General features: G+C 46.2%; 1 protein-coding gene across 4 annotated transcripts in view; it reads left to right on the top strand.

The window, feature by feature from the left end:
• The window catches only part of OSMR (oncostatin M receptor), a 54,499-nt gene extending 39,873 nt beyond the window's left edge, over positions 1 to 14,626 (top strand). For all 4 annotated transcript variants that reach the window (XM_042951674.1, XM_042951665.1, XM_042951647.1 and 1 more), the window contains exons 11-18: positions 114 to 336; positions 3,486 to 3,665; positions 4,963 to 5,067; positions 6,389 to 6,562; positions 7,136 to 7,303; positions 10,254 to 10,335; positions 10,844 to 10,916; positions 11,260 to 14,626. In XM_042951674.1, coding sequence (XP_042807608.1) covers positions 114 to 336; positions 3,486 to 3,665; positions 4,963 to 5,067; positions 6,389 to 6,562; positions 7,136 to 7,303; positions 10,254 to 10,335; positions 10,844 to 10,916; positions 11,260 to 11,787 — 1,533 coding nt within the window. In that variant the 3' untranslated portion in view covers positions 11,788 to 14,626. The remainder of the gene's footprint in view (positions 1 to 113; positions 337 to 3,485; positions 3,666 to 4,962; positions 5,068 to 6,388; positions 6,563 to 7,135; positions 7,304 to 10,253; positions 10,336 to 10,843; positions 10,917 to 11,259) is intronic.

Below are 14,626 nucleotides of genomic sequence, written 5' to 3'. Positions count from 1 at the left end.
CAAGCTGTAAGATCATTGCCTGAGCCGAAATCAAGAGTCGGCCGCTTAACTGCCTGAGCCACCCAGGTGCCCCGAAAACCCATTTTGAAATGGTTATCCGTATTTTCTCTCAGCCACTATCAAAATTGCAGGCCAATGGGAAGATTCTCTTCTATAATGTAGTTCTAGAAAATCTAGACAGACCGTCCACCTTGAAGCTCCTCTCCATTCCTGCTCCGGCCAATGGCACAGAACTAACCCTCGACCAGTGTTCTTACCAAATCCGCGTCACAGCTAACAACAGTGTGGGCACGTCCCCCGCTTCGGTCATCGCCGTGTCCGGAGACCCTGGAAACAGTGAGTTTCGTTTTGTTTTTATTCTGTGGCCCAGGTGATGTTATTAAGTAGCAACGGACACATTGGAAAGGCAGTAACCTGGCGGGACAAAAGAGCTAGCTCCTGAACGCCATTAGTCTTTTTCTTTTGGTCCAGGCATGGCTGTGTGTTTCCCGGGACAGCCCTGCTCGGTGTGAGAGTTCAGCCACAGCTCAGGACATTGCTGCCCTGAGATTCTCCAAGAAATTCAGAGAATTATCTCACATTTGCTCAAGTAAATGCAACACCAATAAGCAGTCTTCGCTGAGAGCTGGGGTTGGTGTAAACGTGCTTTGTAGCTTATGAAATCGCGGGTCGCATTTATCGTACTGTAAAATATTTGTCAGTCCTTGCCACCCAGAAAGAGCCCATTAGCATTGCCAGAGGTGAGAAGGAGAACTGACTGGCATCATCCTTCTGGAAGGCTTTGCTGAAGTAGAATGAAAGATGGCAACTGGCTAATCCCTCAGCCTGTGAGAGACCAGACAAGGTAGAGATGACCTTACGTGGACAGTCAGTAGCCATATGAATCACCTTCTTGGGAGAGCTGTAAAAAGAGGTTGGATATACTACCCCCCCGCCAACACACGCACGCACAGGAACGCGTAGGAGACAACGCACGCTTGGGCACAAAGTAGTCGACGTCGTGTACTCATTTGTGCACCTGTCGATCATGCTCTTCTTCAGGCTCTGCTGTGACACTTTCAGGTCCTGCTCATGGGGCTACAGCACGTTGTGTTATACCTCTTACTCAAGCTAGGCTTCAATTTAGGTTAAGTAGGCTCGATGAGAGAGAAGTGTTGCTTGGTTTTATTTTATTTATTTTTAAAGAACAATCCGGTGTGTCAAGTAAGAAAAAGAAATTAAGCTTGGGCACAGAAGAAAAACTAAGGAGTTACTTAACGTGACCTTTGCTTATCAAGAACTGCATTAGAGAAGGAAGTGAAAAGCTGTATTCTGTCTTCATTAGGACAAAGCAGGAAGAGTGGGCATTTCATTCACCCTGGGGGAGCTGATAGATAAAAGAAGACGGCCTTGAATGAGGCCCGGTTCCAAACAACACTAAGCACTGTAACCTGTTTGGGGGTCTTCTCTATCTGTGGGTTCCTACCGAACCTTCCTTCCCTATGCCCTGCTCTCAGACCTCCATGCCTTCCCCTGTGAGGGTATCCAGTCTTCCTTAAGTGGCCCACATTCTTTTTTTTTTTCTTAATATTTATTTATATTTGAGGGAGAGAGAGGGAGAGTGAACGTGTGAGTGGGGGAGGGGCAGGCTCCAGGCTCTGAGCTGTCAACACAGAGCCCAACACGGGGCTCAAACCCATGAGCTGTGGGATCATGACCTGAGCCGAAGTCAGACGCTCAACTGACTGAGCCACCTAGGTGCCCCCCAGTGGCCCACATTCTTAAATCACTTCAGTGGATAAAGTCACCAATGTGCTATGAGGCCGACAGTTAAGGTTAAGCCAATTCATACTAGAGTGTGAATGACTGAAAAAACATGTCCTTTCTCCTTCCCTCTATCTCCACTTCTTAAAACATATTTGCAGCTTTCAAACAGCAGCTTGATAAGAGTTACGGTTCTAAGTTTGGGATGAAATTTTAGCCAGTGTGAATAAGAGTGAAAAATGTCAACTTTGATGCAAACGAGATTTATTTCTTTAACAGAAGAAGACAGGGAAGCCACATAGGTGGGGTATACAAAGGCCTTCATGGGGAACCCTTTATCTTATACCTAGAGCTACACATCCCTTTGGGTGTCCCCCACTGGATAATAACTACAAAAATTAATAGCACTGTGCTTTCACACCAATGTTCAGGTGTAATTAGGATTGCCCAATAAAATACAGGATGCCCAGTTAAATTCAAATTGCAGATGAACAACGAGTCAAGTTTTAGTAGAAGTCTATACCAAGCCATGTTTGCTCCTTTCTGAGCAAATACTGCTTTTCTGAGCAGCTGTCTGCAGGCCCAGTCCTGGTCTGGGTCTGTCTCACTTGACTGGCTGGGACCACTGCCCTGTCAACAGTGGCGGGCTGTGAGGTCAGCCTCGGGAACTAGGAGAAATTCTCATCCCTGAAGGCGCAGGGTGAGTCTGCTTGAAATCACTAGAACTGTCGTCCGTTGAGATCATATCGCTTTTTTCCAATTTAAACCTATCGTGGCTGATAAAGTGTGTTGAGATTGGTCATGAGCAGTGTGCACGTCCTTGCATAGTCCAACTTGGTACGTATCTGAACTCTTTCCTTTGTTGTTCTCACTCGGTTTCTCCCCCTAACATCACAGACGTAATAGTTCAGGAGCAGCCAGCATCATGTGGGGGGATTAAGGCGCATTATTTATCTGTCCAACAGATACTTTTTAAAAGTAGATCGAGTACCAAGGGGTGCCTGGGTGGCCATGTCGATTAAGTGTCTGACTCTTGACTTCGGCTCAGGTCATAGTCTCACGGTTCATGAGTTCGAGCCCCACGTCAGGCTCTGCACCAACAGCACAGAGCCTGCTTGGGATTCTCTCTCTCTCTCCCTCTCTCCCTGGCCCTCCCCCTCTTGTGTGCTCTGCTTCCCTCTCTCTCTCAAAATAAATAAATAAATAAACTTTAAAGAAAAAAAAAAAAAGGTGGATCAAGTGCCAAACATGGGGTCAGCCAGTTTTTCGAGTAAAGGGGAAGATAGGAAACATTTCAGGCTTCACAGATCTGCCTCTGTTCGATATCGTACGATCGTTTGATCGGCCTCTGTTCGATATTCTGTATTCTTTGTTTTTGGCAGCTCTTTAAAAATCTTAAACCCCTTCTTAGCTCAAGGGTCATAAAACAAGCTTTGGAGGCTGGATTTGGCCTGATGGCAAGTTGTTCACTGACACTTGTCTTGGGGCTGAAGTCTCGTTGGGTCTCAGAAGATTAGAACAGAGGTATCCTAAGGGCAGATGTAAATATTTGCTGGGGGGTGAGAGGCAGGAAATCACCTGTGAAAACATTACCCCATCCCCGAGCTTCTGTAGCCACTCAAGTGATGGGGCCCTTAACTGTCAGAGACAGTACGTGTTCAAGTTTATTTTCTTCTTCAAACGCTTTTTTGAAAATGTACAATGAATTCCATCTGAAGCATGGCTGTATTTGTAATGTGCAGAAGAGGTTGAAGAAGAAAGAGTCAGGGGCACAGAGGACGGATTCTGTCTGTCTTGGAAACCCCAACCCGGAGACGTCACGGGCTACGTCGTGGAGTGGTGTGAACGTCCCGGGGACCCGCTCTGTGATCTCCAGTGGAAAAACCTAGGTCCCAATACCACAAGCACAGTTGTTAGCTCAGGTAAGGAGAGTCCTCTGTGTTACCGTCTTGTTCCCTGCACCTTGCAGCAAGTTCAACCAGGACCTCTGGACCATCTCATGGATACTTGGTGCTAAACTAATCATTTTGAAATGACGAAATCAGGCCCGGGGGCGAGGAGTTCACATTTTGCAATGATGTGGTCTAAGATTTGGTCTGAAACATACTTTCACAGACACGCTCTGGACCTGAGGCTGGGATAGGTTTTCACGATTTCATAAATTTGTGCCTTGAAATCAGTTCTCTCAAATGAACGGCAAAGGGACATTATAACCCTCCCCGTCTAGAGAGGTGTATGGATTTGGGACACATTTAGGACATAGCGTGGTCGGAGTCAATCATCAGCTCCTTCACTTTCGGTGGCAAATGTAGAATTTGATCTCTTACCTCCCACGTTGGAGTTGTAATTTCAGGATTGGCAATTTAGCCGAGTCCCAGAAGCCTAGGTTTGCCGCTGGAGTAGAGGTGTCAGTAGCGCCATCTGCTGGGCTCGAGGTAAAGATGTGGGGAATCGTCGACCTGCAGAGGGTGACGGAGGCCAGGGAGGGCATTCAGTGAGGGAATGAGGCTGCCCTCGGCCGGGGCGGTGTCAGTGGCATGGCGGTGCCGAAGGTGGATTGCAGAGGTGCGGGTGTGAGGGGAAAATGAAGAAGTGCAAGCAAAGCCTTCCAGTGCTCAGCTTGGTGGGGTGGGGGGTGGCGAGAGAAGACAAGTCGCTGCAGGGGACTTGGAGTCAGAAGAGACTTTAAAATGGTTTTCTGGGGATGCCTGGGTGGCTCAGTTGGTCGAGCTTCCGACTTCGGCTCAGGTCATGATCTCACGGCTCGTGGGTTCGAGCCCCGTGTCGGGCTCTGTGCTGACAGCTCCGAGCCTGGAGCCTGCTTCGGATTCTGTGTCTTCCCCTCTCTCTCTCTCTCTCTGCTCCCTCCCCTGCTCACACTCTGTCAGTCTCTCTCTCTCTCTCAAAAACTAAATAAACATTAAAAAGTAAAATAAAATAAAATGGTTTTCTGTGCGTGACTGAATTCTGCACCCACTTTCCTGCACGTGGACAAAATGGTGTTGGAGAGGACGGCGTAGGGGACAGCTCCCGCAGGCTTAGTTGGAGTCAGTGGACTCTAAGGCCAGAGGAAGCAGGGAAGACGGTGGAGACGAAGTGCAGAAATCCCGAGGAGGAAGGCATTTAGGAGACGCCAATTCATTTTTCATTTGTTCCTTTGCAGAAATAAAGAGAATGTCACTTTGTGTTACTGAAAACCTGTTGACCTTTCTTCCGTAGATGCTTTTAGACCAGGGGTTCGATACAACTTCAGAATTTATGGAATTTCTACAGAAAGGATTCCTTATTTATTAGAGAAAAAAACGGGATACTCCCAGGAACTGGGTAAGTCTACAGCGCTTAACGTGTCCGTGGGCAGACTTGTTCAGAACAATCCAGAGATCCGAGCTGTGGGTTCAGGAATATTTCAACACTCTTCCTGATTTTCAGGGTCCCATTTGTTCTGGTAATTGGATTTAAAAAATATTTTTACTCATAAACTATAAACCATTTCCATTAAAGACAGTGTATGGCAAAAGAAGACAAACTCATTGCTAATTTTGCCACCCAGAAAACAAATATCCAGAGTTAATATTTGATGTATTTCCAGGTATTTCTCTCCCTGTACAGATAAACATTTTTAAGTAAAAAGGGGACTTTATCCAGTTTATAAAGTGCTTTTTTGACGCATGTCACTAAGTATTATTTAACTATATCATTGCAAATAATTGTTTGCATATGTCAAATCGCCTGTCGTCGGACATTGAGGATTACAAGTTTTTCAACTATAAACCATGAAACACATCTTCAAGTGATTTCTCTCTGCAGTGCTCAGTCTCTTTTATCCTTAGCCCCACCTCTTATGCCCCGAGTCACCATCATTCTAGTGAAATCTTCGTCCATATCCACAATAATGGTTTTTAAATGAGGTCTTAGAATACTTGAGTCAAGGCTTGAACTTACATAGTTTCTCATTTCTTTTACAATTTTTAAGACTTTTATCACATGCCGTGAAATCATCCTCTGGAAATTTTCCTGTGGTTCCACCAGCCACGGAAGGCAATTTCAATTCCACTGAAATCTGGGCCCTTTGGGACCTCTCCTCCCTTGCACCGATCAGGTCACCTCTTCCCACCCCTTCATGGGTGGGAGGGGGCTGAGACTGGCAGGGTGTGCGCGCACGTGCGTGTGAAACAGGCTCAGGAAACCTCCAGAACAAACACTCCTGGGTTGCTTCAGTGACGCTTGCATAGCTTGGTGCTGTCACAACCCGGGAGCTAGAGTCCCACCAAAACCCCCTTCAGTCCGTCCTCTGGCAGGGTCTTCCGTCAAGCACTGTTAAGAATCCAAGAGCAGAATGAAGTCTAAGAAGGCCTTCATTCTCCTTTTTGCTGCGTGACCTCGCGCAAGCTGTTGAGTCTCTCTGGCCGTCCTTGTCTTCATCTGTGAAAGGCAAGACTTGGACAGGAAGATGGGTCACCTCCTTCCCAGGCCTCACAAACTGTGTCAGGGCATAAATCCCCCCGAGAAGTGGAGAAAACTCCCGAACGAGGCATGTGAGTGCCTACAGGCTCTGGGGTTGGCTGTGGCCCTACTTTTAGTTCACGTGAGCCCTCTGAGAAGATTTGCGAGTGATGACTCTTCTTACCCCAACTTCCTTTCCTAGTGCCTTCAGACAACCCTCAAGTGCTCATGAGTAACCTGACCTCCTACTCCTTTACCCTGAGCTGGAAGGACTATGCTGCCGAGTCCCAGCCCGGTTTTGTACGAGGGTACTCCCTCTATCTGAAGTCCAAGGCTGCGCGGTGCCTCCCGGGATCTGAAAAGGCAGTCCTCTCAGGTGACGCGTGTGTTTGTTGGTTGGTTTACTCTTTCAAGACTTCACTCTTCAAAACCGCCAGCGAGGCGGCCATGTCTGAGCCCGGCCACACCGAATCCTGTTCTCGCATGCTTTTTGATCCAGAGTGTTCTTCAGCAAACTAGTGGGCCAGACGGCGGGGGGTCAGTGTTTTGACTTACTTAAAACAGAGTGCCCGGTATTTTGGGAAGCATTTGAAATACCATCAGCGGCTTCGGAAAACCTGCCGGTTACGAAGCTTCCTGGCTAAGCCCTTTTTCTTTTTTTCCCTTTGACTTTGTTAAAGGTTATTACAATATATTTTTAAGTCTCTCCCCAGCTCTTACTGTCTCTCCCACACTTGTGTGCTCTCTCTGGATCACCAGCTTTTCTTGCCATGTTTTCAAGATTTCACCCATGACCCAGAGTGATGAAATGATGATTTAATATTTGATTGGTGTAGGATGTTGACGGTGCTGAGTCAACAAGATGATTATTGGTGCCCAACCCTGTCATAAGATCTCTCTCACGCTTTTTTTTTCTTGAAAAAAATTTTTTTTTTCTTTTAAATTACAGATGATTCAATATGTTGCAAATACAAAATTGACAACCCCAAACAGAAGACATTTGTCGTGGAAAACCTGCAGCCCGCATCTTTCTATGAGTTTTTCCTCACTCCATACACCAGTGTCGGCGAGGGCCCCCAGGGCGCTTTCACAAAGGTCACAACTCCAGATGAATACTGTGAGTTGTCGAGATCAGGAATTTTTAAACCTTTCTTCTCTGTCTCTCTTTCTCTTTCTCTAGATGGGATTCTGTGTCACACACACACACAAAATGTCACACAGAATCCAACTACGTTAAACAGACAAGAGTCTGACTGACTTATGACCTGGAACCTTCCTCTGGCCTGTCTGTCGCTGCGGTCCCTGAGCCACTCGGGCCCACAATGGCTTGAAAATCACAGATGGCAGTTTCCTGTCAACTTCAGAAGGGCCCCCGGGGCCCCAGACCCACTGTCTAGAGGAGGGCGGGTGGTTTTCTCAGCAGAGCTGCCCTCGGCAGCCGGTTCCCTGGCTGGTTTCCCTCAGTGGCAAATCAGCCGCTTCCTGACTTTGCCTTTCTGGGGTAATGTTGAGAGAGATGGGGCGGGGTCTGCTGGGATCAGGCAGGTTCCTTCATGAACCTGCTGTTGCCGATTGGTGGGGAAAAAATGAGACAAAGAGATCCACTTTTCAAAATGCATTTGGCTTGAAAGAAGGAGAAAGAAGAGGGCAGGGAGAAGGGCAGCAGGAACCAGTTAATGGTAAATCAGATTCTGGTGGTAAACACTGACCTCCGATAAACAGGAAGGTGGGGGTGGGGGTGCAGGGGGAGGAAGATACTGATGGAGAAGAAGAGGAAAAGCAAGTATCAAATTGTGTATCATGGAGGGTCCCCACTGGAAGGGACCTTTGCAGACACTCCTCTCTGGAAAACAGGCTGAAAAGTCTGCCCCAAGTTACCAGCGATCCTAGGTCCTCGGTGCAGGGTCCCTTTGCTGGTGGCAGAGCCGTAGGGACAAGGTGGCCACAGCAGGTAGAGCTGCTGACCAGGGGTGAGGACATCTGTGTCTATGCCGGCAGATCGGGGCACTCAGGGCTGCTCACTTGTCAGCTGCAACGTGGCCCCAGGTTTCCAAGTTGAAGGTCAGAACTCTCAGATGTCAGTCAAGGATTTATATTATTTGAGCACTCTTAACAGTTTTAGGGTAAATTCAAAAAATTTTAAATTATATTCAGGCTGTTGTTATTCCAGTCTTGGTATTTATTTAGCTGGTAGAGGGTGTGTGTGTGTGTGTGTGTACACATACATCATAATACAAATAACTATCTTTACCTCAAGTATATTTTCTAGATTTCATTTATCTCCCTTATTCATGATAAACCTCCTTAGCCTCAGCTGTGACTCTTTATTGGTTTATTGACTATTATTAAAAAGGAAAATAAAGTGCGTAATTAGAGCAATGAGAATGACATTCTGCAGTTACAAAAATAATACGGGCGAATGTCACAACTGCCATGCCGAGTGACAGAAGCCAGCCCTGACCCTTGCTGTAAGAGTCTGCTACAGAAAGAGGCAAATGCGTTATTAGAAGACAAGATGTGGTTACCTTGGGAGGGGATGATGATTGGATGGGGACACCAGGGGGGCTTTCTGGGGAGCTGATGTTCCTTTTTGTGCTCTAGGTACTGGCCACGTGTGTTGGCACTTGTGAAAATGCATTGAGATGTGCTCTTATGAGCATTTTTCTGAATGCATATAATGCATTTCATCATGCATTTTGCTAAAAAAGTTTAGCAAAACCAGTCTGAAACTTGGAAACTACCATGGCTAGGTCCCCGGGCTTCTTAAGTAAGTTAGAAGTCTATAACTTAACTGAATCTTAAAACCAGTTATAGTAGTCCAAAGTACTGAGTTGAGAGCAAAGTATTCTTTAGTGGAGTCAGGAAGAGAGTTTCTTCCCCCTTTCTGCCATCAGGTTTAACTTCAGGCCAGTTGGTGAGGTGTTAGCTACGGCATCGTCTTACCTCTCCGTGTGTCCTTTTCTTCAGAACCCTGTGCTGCCCCATAACACTGGGCTGGGCATCTACCCAGGCCTGTCCTCCCTTAAAAAATGCCAACATTTCCCACCATATCCCCAGCCCCAAATCAAACCTCATTCCTTCCAGGACAGCCAGGTGTCAGGGCTGGTGACCAGGTGGGGGGGCGGGGGGAGGGGGGGCAGGGAAGCAGATATATTGAACAGAAATATACGTACATGTGTACGTGTGAATGACCGTTAGCCCACCAACCCCCCTCCCTGTGCAATTTGCATCTGCAAAAGACAGTGTTTACTGGCCCAGTGGAATTATTATTTGTTGGGCTTGCAGGCAGGGGGAACAGAAAAGATGGGTATTTAAGAAAATGACCTATCTGAGGAATCAAAATGGATAATTATTCCAGGTTAAGACACATTCAGGTCATTTTGTCTGAGACTAAAAGTGGGGGATGCACTAGTTCATTTCTGAAGTATAACAGAAACCCTCAAAATCTCCGTGGCATACAGAAACGAATATTTCTGTTCATGCTCTTGGCTTAACTGATCTCAGCGGGGCTGTGCCAGGCTGGACTCCAGGCTTCCGTCAGGTTTGGGTTGGTTCCATGGCTTCACTCTGGGGCTCAGGCTAGAAGGGCAGCGGTTGTGAGAGACACATCCTTCTCCTGGTGGATCACAGGGGCCTAGAGGGCAAGGCAGGCTGTGCGTGTGCACTTAAAGCAGCTGCTCGTGTTACAGCTACTACCAGCCCATTGGCCAAACCTAGTCACGTGGCTGAGCCCCAAGTCAGGACACAGGGAAGTACGCTCACTGTGAAGCTTTGGCAAGGGGGGGGGGGGTAATAATTCTGATATGGGGGCGGGGGGGTGAAGAATTGGGAGTAGTGATCCGGTCTCATAGAGGAGGGACCAAGTCCAAGTCTAGGTGTTGATGGCGAACGGTCCCTGTGTTGGTTGGGAGGTGGAACCCCCCACCCCATCAGCCAGAATTCAGATCGAATCTTGCATAACTAGACCTTTGAGGATTAATAACTATGTAAAATTACTCTCAAACTTACCTTTGTTCCTTTGAGGAGGGAAAAGTACTCAGGAAAATTTTCTCTGTTTTCTTCTCCAGCCCATATACTGATACGTGTCATACTCCCCATGATTTTCTCCATTTTGCTCATCATGATCTTATGCTACTTGAAAAGTCAATGGTAAGTGCGTGGGGAAGATTTTATCTAAGAAGAAAGAGAAATATCTAGAAAAGAGTTTAATAAGATAGAAATCACACGGAATAAAATGAGAGAAGGTGCTACAAAGGCGAAGGACAGAGACTTCGATGAAAATGTGAAAATTCTGCTAACATTTTTGCTTTTCAGGTCGAGACATAAGGAAAACAATAGCCGTTTGAAAAGATTGCAAAGCCTGTTCAGTAACGCTAGTTAATATTATGGTATTTCACGTAGTGTGTGCTTGGCAGTATTCTAAGTGATTCTGAGTACTTTGCCTCCGGCTCATTTAATCCTCTCCACGCCACTTGTAAGTAAGAGCCTTATCTCCGTTGAATGGATGAGAAGATGTAAACATAGCGGAGTTAAATAGCCTGGCCAAGGTCCCACAGTCAGTGATAGAGCCAGGGTGAGAACCCAGGAAGCTGACTGCAGACTTCTCTTAACTATTCACTATATTGCAAAATTCAGTCTAATTTTCACTGTTTTCTAGGATGAAGGAGAAGTGTTACCCTGACATTCCAGATCCTTACAAGAGCAGCGTTCTGTCATTAATAAAATCCAAGGTAAATGCTGGGAGATTGTACGTATACCATGTATCTGTTAAAGACTAATTGAAGGTTAGGGATGTGATAGTACTTTTCTAGACTTCCTTAGAAGATATAACAGCGAAGGCCACCTTGTCTCCCAGGGCTGTGAAATGGGTGAATGGAGCCTTGAGATTTCTTCCATCGGGGGAAATCCTTTGGTTAGCAACAGCACCTGCAGTTAACTTGTGACTAGGACAACACACACACAAAACCTGAAGCCCTGAGTGCGTTTTGCATATACTTTATATACTCACACACACACACACACACACACACACACACACACACACACAATTTGCATTTCTTTTGTTTGTTCCAGGAGAACCCCCGCCTAACAATAATGAATGTCAAGGACTGTATTCCAGATGCTATTGAAGTCATAAACAAGCAGGAAGGCACTAGGAAGTCACTGACAGAAACTGAACCCACCAAGCCCACCTACCTTTACCTCCTCCCAACAGAGAAGAGCCACTCCGGGCCTGGCCCCTGCATCTGTTTTGAGAACTTTACCTATAATCAGGCGGCTTCTGACTCCGCTTCTTGTGGCCACGTCCCAGTAACCCCTAAAGCCCAGCCCCAGCTGGGACTGTTGACATCATCTGAAAATGGACCGAAGGCACTAGGAAAAAACTACGTCAACTCCCTGGGAGAAATACCAGCTGGAGAAACTAATTTGAATTATGTGTCCCAGTTGGCCTCACCCATGTGTGGAGACAAGTCCAGTCTCCCCACAAATCCACCAGAGCCAGCACTGTGTTCAGAGTACAAAACGCAAATGGCCATTCCCATGGGTCTGGCCTCTCCTCCCTCGATTACCCTCTTAGATGAAGGTGAGCACGACCACTAATCAGTATGTACCCGTCGCATGCCTTTCTGCTACACAGACACGAACAGGAGGCTCGGCGGCACCATTCTGTCACCAGATGCCTCGGTACGTAAACCCACCGAGCGGTCACGGCGGGGGGAGTGTGAGACCACTACGGTCCGGCTCAGTTTGAGAGGTCAGGAGCTATGGAACTTAGCACTCCTCCTTGGAGCAGGCTTGCCGTAGACATGGCAGGCTCCTGGGGACAGGCTCCCCTTGCTGGTGTGCTCCAGGCCCACCTTTCGAACAGCAGGCCTGGAACCTGACATAGGGATAGACCCCAGACCCTCAGTACTGGCCAGGGGGGCTGTGGTCCCACAAGTTCAGTTTTTAGTGAGGAAATTTTCCATTAAGCTTTACCCCCACGTCCAGTATCTTTAGGGTAAAGGAACTAGATTTAAGGTTTTAATAAAGGCCACAGAAGATTCGATACTAGAGCATGAAGTGTCAATGTTATTCTGGGTGTGTTTAATGAAAAAAATCACAGACGTTTGAGGGTAAAACAGATTTTAGACTTGCCTTGAAGTGATGATAATCTGTAGTTCACCAATGCAGTAAAATGAACTCTTCTGGGGGCACAGACCTTAGAAAGGTAGACACGTGAATGATCAGGAAGGTCCCAACTGCCTTTCCACTGAGCTTATTGCATGCGAGGCAAGAGCGGGACTGGCAGGGACTCTTGACTTACTGTCAGGATAACAGCACTCCTACTTGGTAGACATCAGTCTTTGACCGTGAGTTTTGACGACTACCTCCGAATAGAAACGAGAAAATGTTATTAATTCCATTCACATTTTCTGGTTCCTCTTTTTTTCAAGAACTACTATACAGAAATGACCTGTTCTCATTTGGCACCCTTTGGTCTTTGCAATGGTCTGGGTCAAGAAAATACCCTCACTGTCTTCATTTATATTCCTGTTATGCTAACATAATGAATAAAGTGCACCCCCATCGTTGGGCATGGTTTAGACGTAATTGTAAAAAGCTCTATACAGGGTGGGAAATTCTGTATTCGCTCAGCAGCGGCTTTGTCTCCTTGAACCAGTATGTACAAGGCACCGGGGGCATGGCGGGCATTCCACACGTGCCCGGTCCTTTCTCTGCCTTCTGCCCATCGGCGCTTTACGTTTATTTACCATGTTTTAAGCAAGCATGTTTAGGAACTCCTCGTTTGCTGTGCCAGAAGCGACAGCGCCTCCGCCTCTGGTACCGAACGCCCTGCACTGTGTCATCGGCACCACACAGCCAAGACTGAGAGCAAAAGACGCACACCTCCAAGTAAGGTGACTGCCAACTGGCCGAAATATACCAGCACAAGCAGGGCTTCTGTTCAGGCTTTTCAACCTTTTCCTTACACAGAACTGAACCTTTTGCTGGAGAACTGGGCATGTATTCCTAACACTGTAAAAATGAGTATCTTGAGTAATCTAACAGCTTTGAGAAGACTTTGGGGGCCAGTATTGTCATCACTTAGACTCCTTGCTCCTTTCTCATGCAACTATAAAAGAAATGGCAATGGCAGTGAAGACAGATTTGTAACTAGTGTCTTTCATACGGATTTTCTTTTAAAAATAACCCACAAAACCTTGAAGTCATTTTTGCAAAAAAGCCTTAATTAAACTATTTTGCAGCTGCATTTTGTGTGTTCTCTACCTCAATGAAATGAAAATCTAACAGTAAGTATAGCCAGTAAGTCACCTCATGAGCTCACTAAAAATGTAAATTTGGGGATAACACTCCAAACCTCATCAGAATCTCCATGGCTTGAGACCTGAAATATGTGTGTCATCAGCTCCCTTCCAAGCATTTGGATGCACACTCAACCTTGAGAATCATAAAGCAAAATACCAACAGGAAATGTGGGGCTACATAACTTAATGCTTACAATATCACTGACTGCAGTTTTGGCTATAAACATTCTCCCATGTCCGGAACACCAAACGCGGTCATATCTAAAGCGTTTGTCAATACTACGTGGCGTCTTAACAGCATTGCTTTAAGCAATGTTCTTCAGAAACTCTGAAATTTGTATTCATGTGTCAGAATTATTAGGATGAAAAAAATACTCCTGGAGAATTTCAAATGACAGAAAAGTATAGTAAGTTTAACAAACCCTTATGTACATCATCAGGCCCACAGCCACTAACCCACGGCTGTTTCAGTCCATCCGTACCCTTATCCGCCCTCCCTCCTGATATTTGGAAGTGAATCGTATGATTTCATCTGCAAATATGTGTGTTCCTCTAGATAAGCTCTACTTTTCCTAACATAACCGTGAATACCTTTAAAAAGAACTGTACCTAAAGCCGCATTAGTAACACTTCCTTAGAAATATCAGGGTATTTTGATGGTGGGAAGCACTGGTGTTAATGATCTATAAATACCACATCAAACTGGAGAGCAGTCCTCAGCTGCCTGCAGGGGACCGTGATGGTTCAGGCTGGGTGCAGGGACGCCGCCACACCAAACCACGGACTCGCCACCAAAGGTGCTTGCTCCCAGTCTAACACCTGACTCGCGCTGATTCTAACGAAACTGATCCCCCACTAGAATGTGTATTTACTGAGAAGATCAAGTTGAATTAGACAACATCTAGTATTTCTTGTAAGAGCTCCATGGAAAGAAAACTGGCTTTCATCGCAAAGAATTTACAAAACATATTAAACATTTTGCATAAAGAACCTTTAAAAACCCTTGAAGAGATACAACAGAAGAGAAAATGCCTTCAGAATGAGCAGTTAAAAGATATACAGTAACTATATTCAATTTAAAGCACCAAAGGCAGTTGACTTGATCCTCTAAGATAAGCATTAAAGAAACA

The sequence above is a fragment of the Panthera leo genome, chromosome A1 (genome assembly GCF_018350215.1).
Source record: "Panthera leo isolate Ple1 chromosome A1, P.leo_Ple1_pat1.1, whole genome shotgun sequence".
NCBI lineage: Eukaryota > Metazoa > Chordata > Mammalia > Carnivora > Felidae > Panthera > Panthera leo.
Note: the sequence above shows the minus strand (reverse complement) of the source record. Positions and strands in the feature narration are given on the sequence as shown.